Source organism: Sinocyclocheilus rhinocerous, unplaced genomic scaffold (genome assembly GCF_001515625.1).
Source record: "Sinocyclocheilus rhinocerous isolate Xijiao unplaced genomic scaffold, SAMN03320098_v1.1 scaffold1399, whole genome shotgun sequence".
NCBI lineage: Eukaryota > Metazoa > Chordata > Actinopteri > Cypriniformes > Cyprinidae > Sinocyclocheilus > Sinocyclocheilus rhinocerous.
Window position 1 is genome coordinate 371,581 of NW_015634038.1, and position 11,939 is coordinate 383,519.

Below are 11,939 nucleotides of genomic sequence, written 5' to 3' on the forward strand. Positions count from 1 at the left end.
AAATCAAGACTTTGTAAAAGAGCATAATAGGACCCCTTTAAGTCGCTGGGGTATATTTGTAGCAATAGCCAACAATACATTGTATGGGTCAAAATTATAGATTTTTCTTTTATGCCAAAAATCATTAGGATATTAAGTAAAGATCATGTTCCATGAAGATATTTTGTAAATTTCCTACCGTAAATATATCAAAACTTAATTTTTGATTAGTAATATGCATTGCTAAGAACTTCATTTGGACAATTTTAAAGGCAATTTTCTCAATATTTGGATTTTTTTGCACCCTCAGATTCCAGATTTTCAAATAGTTGTATCTCTCACAAATATCGTCCTATCCTAACAAACCATACATCAATGGAAAGCTTATTTATTCAGCTTTCAGATGATGCATATATCTCAATTTCGAAAAATTGACTCTTATGACTGGTTTTGTGCTTCAGGGTCACATATGCAATTATTACCATGCAACAGTTAGTCCCGATCCTTGAATTTAATTAGGATGAGTGTTATTGTGCTGATATTTAGTTTAAGAGCCTAACACTCTTCATAGGCCATAATGACAAACAAAGTCAATTTGAATGTGCATAGTTGTGCCTACTCTTAAATAAGCAGAATTTTAAATGTTATTTTAGTAATATTGCACTGTGCTTGAATGCTGTGTTGTGACAGAATTTTAAGTTATTGTAATATTTTCTTGAAGGGTTTGAAGCCGATGGATTCGAATGGACTGGCAGATCCTTATGTTAAGCTTCATCTGTTACCGGGTGCGAGCAAGGTGAGATTTAGTGCGCCGCTTGTACCGACGCAAGAGGCACTCAAATATTAATCATTTTAAATAATGCCTGTAATGTTTATTAAAGTAATAATTCAACACTTTTGTAATGGACCCTTTTGACAGACCGTGACGATGCATTTTCATACTTATTAAAATTGTAAATGTAGCAAAGATTTTTTAATTTTGACTTCTAAATTATTTAATGCACATTTATAACACAATGTTTTGTGTTTTATTACCGTGGCACTAAATTACATAAAACTGGTTAACGCTGCTGCTGCGTGAGTCTTTCAAATACAACGGCTGAGGGAGAGATGGCAAATTTGACATATTTCTCTCTCTTCTAATGTAATCAATCTCTGAATACTTTTGGATTTTTGGCAAGTCATAGAAACGTTTCTGTGGGTTTTCTCTTTTGCTATTGGGGCAAATGGAAAATGCAAAAAAAAATCATATTTGCTGCAGTTTCCATTCACCAGTATGCAAAGTTACCCAACTATGATGACGTGAAAATGTGAAAAGGGTCATATAGATTTTTTTTTTTTTGCATTTTTGGTAGAAATTACTGCAAAGTTAAAGATTTTTTTTCTGGTATTCATTTTTTTAATTATAATGAAATAACATAGAGGCCAGTCTCATGAAGTAGGTTTAAGTGGCTTCCTGGGTAAAGGCACAATATGTAATTTTCGCCACTAGAGGGCGCGTATTCAAAATAAACAAAGAAACAAAGGCGTAGTTTGATGAGGCTGTGACTGAGTGTGGAATCATGGGAGTTGTGGTCTTCATCCCCACAGCCGATGCAATCTGACGGGACTCGGGCAGAAATCATGTTCATGGATGAGCTAATGATTTATTTATTCGTATGTGGGGTAAAGCAGCGCTGTTTTATCATACTAGATACATTTGAAAGTTCTGTTATAATGCTACTCTGTGCGGTCGTCACCGGTCTATTAAAACGCACAACATATTAAAGTGTCTTTGGTGTTTCCATGTTTTCTACAAAACAAAACCGGAAATCGAGGGGTTATGACGTAATTGGCAGGCGACACAATGACACTACGGACACGGTCCGTGTCACTAGTTAAAATTGCTTATTTCTCTGGATTCCAACATTCTTCGAAACATTTGGGATAGTGTAAGTACACAAGTCAGCAAAATATATAACACTGTCTGTTCTAGTGGTTTTTGGATATTTTAATAAAACAATCGTACATATTGTGCCTTTAACTTTGAGTGTAGTTTGAGCATAAATTTTTCAGTCTCATGAAGGTAGATTGCTTTTTCCTGGTGTTCATCATCCCAGTAACGAATGCACATGGCTAAACATGGCAGGTTTTGTTCTGGGCAAGAGATTACAAAACAAAACTGGACCAATACGACCAATCATGTCCCTGATGCAATAAAGCCACACCCCTTGCATATCGTTCATCAAAACAGCACACTTCATAAAAACGTATTATATATCATATTATATTCTGACATTTAAGCTGCATAAAAATTGTATTATCGATGATCTATTATTGCATTTCTTTGCAAGTTACATATTGAGAACAAGGACATATGAATAATCTAGTAAAGACTAGTGATCAGGATTAGTCTATAAATGTATAACCCATGTGCAATTACATTTTGATCATTTATTTTAAACTATATAGTAGCACTTTGATTGTAAGACCATTTCCGCCACGGGATAAAAAAAAATTAAAAAGGTAATTGCAACTTTTTATCTCAGAATTATTTGATTTAAACGTGCAATTGCAGGTTACTCAGAATTGTGCGATATAAACTCGCAGTTGTGTGTTTCTATGTCAGAACTGCAGTATATAAACTTGCAATTCTCACTTTATAACACGCAATTGCAAGTGAGATATTTAATTGTGAGAAATAAACTCCTAAGAAGATGTCAGAATTGTGACTTTTTTTCCCCCTCAGAATTAAACTTCATAATTTGCAACTGCAAGTTTGTATCTCACAATTCTAAGAAAAAAAGTCACGCAAACACACAAATTGTAAGACAAGAGTTGTTTTTTATCCCGTGGTGGAAACAGGCTTTTCCAAAGTGATCCTGATCGGTTTAGCTTCATGAGACGGGCCTCATTTATTCAAAAGCTTTGTTTCGAAGCTTCTTTTATTCTGCTCAAGCAATGACGGTTAAACAAAGCATCTTTGCTGTCAATGCAGTCAAATAAATTACGCACCAAGACCCTACGCAACACTCGCAACCCGACCTGGAATGAGACGCTGGTGTACCACGGGCTGACAGACGACGACATGCAGCGCAAGACCCTCAGGTTTCAGTCACAAACATTGCTCTCCAGTACAGCTGCCGTGGTTATTTCTTTTCTTATATGTGACCCTGGAGCACAAAACGAGTCTTAAAGGTCCCCTGAAATGCTTAGAAACACGCAGCGTTACTCTGTGTTGACGTCATTTTAACTGAAACAGGAAGACAGGGCACGCTCAAAAAAATGTACATAATTAAAGTTGTATGTTTTGGGATATTTTTAACCATGTTAGCTCATTTTAATTTTGTTTTTAAAACAGTAGGTTGACAACCTCTGTGATACTGGACTGAAATGAATGATTTGGTTCAGTGTGGGAGAAAACATATACTTATATAGTTACTTTCTCATTTCTGAAGAGAAATATCCTATAGATTCAGCTATTAGTGGAAAGGAAATTCGTGTTATGGTAAATATTAATTTTGTGCTTTGCAAGTGTTAATTTGGGACCCTGTGTGTATGTTTTAATACAGGTAAAATAAGTAAATGTAGTCTAATTGAATTCTTTCCCACCACTGTAAACCAAAAACTCAATACTGGATGCATTGAGACTGAACTGAAGGCTTTATCTTATTAATCTTCATCATAAAATTGTTCCCACAGCTAAAATATGATGGATTAAGTTGATAATGTAACATTAGTGAAGCATATATGTTTACCAGTTTAGGATTATTTACAAAGTATTATTTATTAATATTTGGAATTACAGTTTTTTTCTTTTAATATTCCGTTTTAATTTAGTTTATAGTTTTTGTAATTTAATTTTTTAAAATATATTTCTGTTTAACTTCAATTTAATTGTATTTTATAGTACTTACTTACACTTGTGTTATTGCAGTTAGTAACCAAGGCATTTCTAATTTTGTCTTATATTATATAATAATAATACTATATTTTATTTCAGCTTTATTTCAATTCCCGAAAACAATTTGAACAGCTTTAGTGTTAATCAACAATAACAACACTGCCAGTTAATTAGCTAATCATAGATTAAAGAAAGTATTCAAGTGATATGTTTTATGCTGGACATTCAGTAATCACAAATTCATATTTAACCTTTCAAGGGATTTTGTTTGTGCAGAATATCTGTCTGTGATGAAGACAAGTTTGGTCACAATGAGTTCATCGGAGAAACCAGAGCTGCGCTGAAAAAACTCAAGTTTAATCAGAAGAAGAACTTTAACGTGTGTCTAGAGAGGGTTGTGCAGGTCAGTGTTTTATACACTTATACACCACACAGACATATTTACAAACATCACTGAATATATATTCCTTTCAGATATGTAAGTAAAAAATGTTGCCTCTCTTTTATTCCTTAGACAAAACGAACATCAACTGCAGGCGGTGCGCGAGGAATCACCCTCTATGAGGACGAGGTAAACGTTTAAACTCATATTTATAAGGGTATACCAAAATATCACCTAACAAAATATTTGCATTGATATTAAGATTAATGTCACATTTGGCCTTACAGATTGGCACCTGTCTGCCATGGATGCATTATAATTGACATTATTCTATATAACTATACAGACTAATTACATACCCTTGTGAAAAAGAATTAAATTTAACGGACCATTTTTAAAAGTATGCTAATTACAGAAATAATATACTTAAGTGTGAACTGAATGTAATGTTTTTGGACACTTAATTGCATGTTATTTGCAATTGTATTGAATGTATTGTAGTTTAAATTTATATTAAATGCAATTAGGACTTAAGTACATCTTTATATAAAAATTTCATAATTACTATTGTCTTTGAAATATGGTTAATGTACTGCTGAATGTACATTTATGATCAACTAAAATAGATTTTAAAGTCATTTCTAGTAATAACTGTATGTCAATTTAAATATATTTGTAATTAAACAAATTACAATTCATTAAATTAAAAATAGATTAACTTTAAATGTAATACTGAATAATATATTAGTTAAAATGATAAAGTAAGAGTACTTTACATGTGCTTTAGTATGTTACTTATTTAAAGCATGACAAAAGCTTATGAAAACATGATTTTAAAGTAAGACTTATTTTTGACATTGTTGCACTTTTTAAAAGTGTGCTTAAGTGTTAAGAAATACAGTCATGAAATTGTCTCTTTTTAAGTCACTTAAGTGGCCTTTTATTATTTTATCTGCAAGTACAGTTTTTTTTTTTTTAAGATGTAGCTTTAAGTTTCGGAGTACACAGCTAAGTGCACATTCAATACAATTAATTGCACTTCTTTTCCACAAGGGTATCATTAACAGAGGTTTCCAGATTAGTCCAGATGACACACAAACCCCAACCCAGAGATTTTTTTACACTAGAGATTTTTCATGTAGTGATTCCATAATTTTGTGCATCTTGTGTATTTTGGTGTTTATTGTTATGTGTATCAGCTGCAAATACAAGTAATAGCAAAATGAATTAGCCTCCATGTGCTATTTATAGAATGATGTGCTTCTACAATAAGTAAACGCTCCTGTTCTCTCATTATCATCCACACTGCTTTGTTTTTGTGTGTGTGTGAATAGACTGGGAAGGATGGATCTGAGCTGGAAGAGAGAGGACGAATCCTGATATCCCTCATGTACAGCAGTCAGCTGAGTCGTCTCATTGTAGGTGTTGTACGCTGTGTTCACTTAGCTGCAATGGATGCGAATGGGTATTCTGATCCTTTTGTCAAAATGTGAGTTTCTCTCTATCAACCTCGACATTTCATGTTTAGAAGAAACGCATATAATTTAAAGCAATAGCTCACACAAAAATGAAAATGTTCTGAAAATGTGCTCACCTTCAAGGTCATGCAAGATGTAGATGAGTTTGTTACTTCATCAGATTTGGAGAAATGTAGCATTGCATCAGTTGCTCAGCAATGGATGCTCTGCAGTGAATGGGTGCCGTCAGAATGAGAGTCCAAACAGCTGATAAAAACATCACAATAATCCACAAGTAATCCACACCACTCCAGTCCATCAGTTAATGTCTTGTGAAGAGAAAAGCTGTGTGTTTTTTTGGAAAACAATCCAACATTAAGACATTTTTAACTTCAAACCGTTGCTTCCGGCTAAAATTTGATCCACAATATTGCTTTCTCCAGTGAAAAAGATCAAGCACCGTTTACAAGCCAAAACAGTCCAAAACAGCTCTAAACAAATATGTGGCTGGATTCTGATGTGAGAGACAACAGGAGATGGATTTCATCACTGAAGGAAGCTTTATTATTGATTATGGACTCACATATTAGCCGGATGGAACTGGTAAGGTAAACGCAAATTATGTAAATTATAAATTTGTTTCTTACAAACACGCAGCTTTTGGCTTCTCAAGACATTAACTGGTGGACTGGAGTGGTGTGGATTACTTGTGGATTACTGTGATGTTTTTATCAGCTGTTTGGACTCTCATTCTGACGGCACCCATTCACTGCAGAGCATCCATTGCTGAGACACTGATGCAATGCTACATTTCTCCAAATCTGATGAAGAAACAAACACATTTACATCTTGGATGACCTGAGTAAATTTTCAGCAAATTTTAATTTTTGGTGGAACTATTCCTTTAAGTCATTAACAAACAATATTAAACATGATATAATTCTTAATGAATCATTAGTTACTGTAATAGGACTCAGATAAGTATTATTTCTAGACTCAGTGAAATTAGATTTTTGTTTTTAAAAATAAAATATTAACAGTACAAACAATTTTTACATCTGTTCTAAAAAGAAAAACAAATGCTTAAAAATGTGAGTGTATATTTCTATGAATGGACATAGATATCTGAAACCTGATATGGGGAAGAAAGCGAAGAACAAGACGCAGACCAAGAAGAAAACACTCAACCCAGAGTTTAATGAGGTATGTTGTACATTTCTAATGCTGACACATGTGTTTATTTATTTCTCAAACAGTTGTTTATTTGTAGGTGTGTTAAGTTCAGGAGCAATCCTCAGTTCAGGATCCCGTTCTCAGCTCACTTAATACATATGAGATGATATTACATATGCCCGATCTTCTAATTGTGATAATTCATCTTCGGCTAATTTGATTAAAACCTCTGGAACTTTGTAAGATCAAAGGTTGCAGCATGATTATTTTCATTATTTCTAGCGTTTGAACAAGCTTCACATTTTTATTTTTCGATGCCAAGAGTTTTTAATGTAATGAGCAATTCATTTAAATGGTAAATTTTACCTTCAAAGTGGGTTTGCTGCTTGAGGGCATAAATTATGTGAATGTGTGGTTGAATTAATGAAATATTAACTTAAAACTTCAAGGGTACTTAATTCTGTAAAGCCTGACATAAGAAAACTCAGAAAAATAGTCAGATTTATTTTTTTATATATATTGAACAATGCATTGAACCATTGAAAAAATATATATAAAAAATCTATAAAGAAAAGTTTGCATATGTGTTTTATGGTTTGTATCATTTTATTCATCAGGCTTTTATGGCTTGATATAGCGAGAATATGAAGCTCATACTCGAATTTCAAATTTCAGCACTTTCAAAATGTGCGATTAATCATGATGAAATATATTAATCTACTGACAGCACTAGCAAATATACAGTATATCTTCATGTTTAAAATAGTGCCCCAAATTGAAATGGCTCTTTCATTAAAAAAGGAGGAAGCATTCTGCTGTAAATGAGCGTGCAACACCAATGCAATGCTGACGTTTCTTTCCACTTGTATCTCTTTCCTGTAGGTGTATTTAAATAATCTGGTCCAACATTGAAGCCTTGTTATTCTGCTTGGATCTTTTGCTTTTGCTCTTGCTTTGCCATTTGAACTGTTGTTTTGCAGGAATTCAGCTATGAAATTAAGCATGCAGAGCTGGCCAAAAAGACTCTTGACATCTCAGTATGGGACTATGACATAGGCAAATGCAATGACTATATAGGTATTTACTTTTATTGTCTTATATATTGAGTCATTGTATCCAGTTTTTCTGAATCCATGTTTAAGCCTGATATTATCATCTCGGCTGATCTGATCAGAATTGTGACCCTGGAGCACAAAAGCAGTCTTAAGTCGCTGGGGTATATTTGTAGCAATAGCCAAAAATACATTGTATGGGTCAAAATCACTGACTATCATAACAAACCATACATCAATGGAAATCTTATTTATTCAGCTTTCAGATGATGCATAAATCTCAATTTCGAAAAATTGACCCTTATGACTGGTTTTGTGGTCCAGGGTCACAATTGATCAGGTGAGACAGACTGCTGTTTACATCTGGTATTGAGATGTCTTGTGCAACTTTTCCTAATATGTCATTTTTTTCAGCTTTTACACTACAAATGCAATATAGAGTGCTGCAGTGATGACGTATTTTTGACCTAGAATGACCTACACTTAACCCCGCCCCTAAACCGAGTGAGGTCATACGAATTCGTACGAATTAGCCACCTCGTAAAATACGTACGAATTGGTCATGAGATAGCGTTGAAAATGCTCGTTCTGGGTTTTTCCCTACAAAAATGCTTCATCCCCAGCAGCTCTCTATAGTCACTTTATTTCTAGTCAAAATCTGCTAGGGGTTAATTAAATGAAACAAATCGTGTAAAAATGTCTCATCTTTTATTGGAAAATTAAACAAAATTTGATCAAACTTTGATAATTTTCTCAAACTTTTAAACAACTGAGAAGATAGTAATCTATATTTGATAAAAAGTCATTTTCAGCGAGTGAACAACAAATTTATTCTCATGTGCGTGATGTATTAGGTACGTTACGGTCTCTGACAGACAGTAAGGCTGTCAAAAATTTTTTTGAATTTCGAATATTCGTCGAATTTAAAATTTAAAATAAAAATCCACAATTTTAGGTGTGTGTCAGGCAGCCTTATCAGTGGCGCACGAGATGCGATGACGATTCCCACTGCATCTCGTGTTTTTAAATGAAAAAAGTATTCTTTGTGATTGGTTTTCGGTCCTTTGTATTAAACTTTACATATAATTGTTTAAGCAACTTTATTAATTATATATGGTTTATAAGCATTGTTTTAATATTATGCCAAGATAGTCGTGCTACTTTATTATGCTTTGAAGAAACGTGCATAATATTTTGCTCGATGCGCCCTCTTGTGGCCTCAGGAGAGAAGCCAACAGCTTTTTTTTCCCCCAACTGAAATTATGCCTTTTAAATTAGAATATAATTAGAATATTGGTAATATTTAAGTAAAAAATTCGAATTTAGTTTTTCAGCCATTTTGACAGCCCTAACAGACAGCATGTTGAAGGCGCTCAGGCCGCCATTGTTTCTTTATTCTCGGAAAGCAATAATGTAGTCAAAACATCCGGTAGTGTACGTTTTCCAGAAAAGGGACAAATGCATGCTTCTCGTAAATACTAGTACCGTGCTTTGTGCATGTTATTTTTTGACAGACAAAATGCTACATTCAGCTGTCGTAAATTTGTTGACTTTTTTTTTAACCAGGAAACGAGTGGTTTTGATGCACAAAGTTGTTTTTATTGTCTCTTAGAACAAAACGATTTTATTTAAACCCATGAAAATGTAGATCTTGCTGTAAACAATAGTGAAAAATTGTTCCATTATTACCCCTCAGCAGATTTTGACTCGTTTTGCAATGTCCACTTGTTATACGATTAAAGATGTTGATACTAGGTGTAAATATGGTCTAGATTGTCACTGACTTTCATTTTTCATTCCTCTATTCAGAATAAATGTTTGAGTAAAATATTAAATGTGTATTGTTAATACACATTAAATGTTTTAATACAACTAATATTTCACAATCAGGAGGCTGTCAGCTGGGTATCACTGCCAAAGGTGAGCGTTTGAAGCACTGGTACGAATGCCTCAAGAACAAAGACAAGAAGATCGAGCGCTGGCATACTCTGCTCAACGAGAATCACGTCTCCAGCGACTAGGCTCTTCAAGCGTTCTGCATGCCCCTAAGTTGTACTCGGCCCATTTTGCAACTCTATTCCCCTCCACTATCTGCACATCTTGGGCTATACCGACCTTGCTCTTGTCCGGCTCACACATGATATGCTTTCAAGAAACAAAATGTGATGTCTGGAGCTCTTCTGTTCACTGTGACCCACACAAACGACTATAGGTTAGCACTGAAGTGTAAAAGAACTGCACAAATATGTCACGTTCACTAATCTGGCCACAGCAGCATTGTGATTTTAAGTTCTAGTTTAAGAACAACTGTAGAAACTCCAAATATTTATCTTAATTGTTGTGGGAATGCGTTAATATCACGTCTCTTAGCAATCTCTCTTATTAAAAAGCATTATGAAAAAAAAAGAAAAAAAAAGAGGCCGATACAGAAAGTATAAGCCCTATGTTAAGCAGTTTTAACCAGTCTAAGAATGTTTACAGGCCATATAGAATGTCAGGTAAAATGACTTAATTACGTTTAGCTACGTTTTTCAAATTTACACGAGTCCGTGTCATGTGAGATTCACTGATATACTATTTATATTTTTTGTTAATATTTGTGAATTAGATTTCATTTTTATATTTTCTGTTATCACATTAATTTTAGTTAAAATTTGAGTAATTTTGCTGCATTTCTGTCATTTGAAAAAATGTCTATAGTGTTTATTTTTTTTATTTTTATGTATTAGTTTTAGTGTTTTCTATTATTATTATTTCATTTTTATTTTTTTTCTATTATTATTATTTTATTTTAATTAGAAATGTTGCCTTGGCAACTAGCTGAAATTATAGTTTTTATTATATTTTATTTAAAGTTAATGTTTATTTAATTTTTTTTATGGTTTTAGTTAGCTATAATAACCCTGACATTAGGTCAGAAGAACTGGCTAGTTATTTCAAATAAATAGGAAGCAACAAGTAGGGATGTTTACAGATAAGACTAAATCCAAAGAATGTCCAATTTTAAACCATTATCTGTTCAGAAATGATACTTTTAGACTTAGGTTAGGTGGTCTTCTAATCTAATTTGAATACGATTTTGCTTGGTACGTCTGGTTTACAACAACACTATTACTGTATGTAAGCACACTATTCGCTAAATCCTTCAAACATGCATCCTATTTATGGTCTATAATGTGTTGAAAATACAACTGCCTTGTGTGAAGACGACCATTAACAACTACGTTCATGGATAAATTAAATAGGATAGACTAAAAATAGTCCACTGCATCATGTGGCTGTGACGCAAGCCAAGATTACTGTAAGAAGAAAAAGTACTGCAGTTCAATCACATGTGAACTCTGAAAGGAAAGCACAGTTACAATGGAATGCACTCAACATTTCTATTCTTTGCTGTCATTATAACCAGCTCTTATGCATGAGAGTGTCTTTGATCATAGTCAATACAGTTCAGTTGCCTTAATAAATAATAATTCACTCCCCCCAACAAACGTCTGGCGGTGACACTTCCGGGTTTTTTCGGGAACTCCAAAACAGAGCTGCTTTACATTACATTCGCTTCAGTTTGAGCTGAAAAAGACTGAAGAGTGATTTGTGCTGGGTTCAAACTCCACATTTCCAAAAGAGTTTTGGAGCTTTGAAGTATTTTAGCAAACTCAGTTACACAAATGATGATAATTCAGTGATCCTGGGCAAAATCATCTGCTCTAATACTGCATTTTCACAGGTCTTAAATCGAAGTCATGACATTAAATGTTACATTTTGCATACATAAAAATTTATATCTTTCTCATTTTTTTTGACCAATAAAATATCTAAACATCAGTTTGAGCTACATTAAAGTGATTATTACATTTTGAATATGGATATTTTTCTTACAAAAACGCATCGATTCGCTATAGAAGGCCTTTGTTCACCCCCCGGAGCCGACACTTTTTCTTTATGGATGGGCGCTTTTTATTTAACTACTTTTGGACTGATGCATGCAACACCCGCTGAGTGGCATTAAACAG

At 33.7% G+C, this 11,939-nt stretch overlaps 1 protein-coding gene across 3 annotated transcripts in view; it reads left to right on the forward strand.

The window, feature by feature from the left end:
* The window catches only part of LOC107745294 (rabphilin-3A-like), a 24,415-nt gene extending 14,413 nt beyond the window's left edge, over positions 1-10,002 (forward strand). For 2 of the 3 annotated variants that reach the window (XM_016559147.1, XM_016559148.1), the window contains exons 9-16: positions 701-775; positions 2,957-3,066; positions 4,139-4,265; positions 4,377-4,433; positions 5,579-5,733; positions 6,823-6,904; positions 7,855-7,951; positions 9,817-10,002. In XM_016559147.1, the coding sequence (XP_016414633.1) occupies positions 701-775; positions 2,957-3,066; positions 4,139-4,265; positions 4,377-4,433; positions 5,579-5,733; positions 6,823-6,904; positions 7,855-7,951; positions 9,817-9,947 (834 nt within the window). In that variant the 3' untranslated portion in view covers positions 9,948-10,002. The remainder of the gene's footprint in view (positions 1-700; positions 776-2,956; positions 3,067-4,138; positions 4,266-4,376; positions 4,434-5,578; positions 5,734-6,822; positions 6,905-7,854; positions 7,952-9,816) is intronic. The other variant, XM_016559150.1, reaches the window with a different exon arrangement.
* Positions 10,003-11,939: the final 1,937 nt, after the last annotated feature.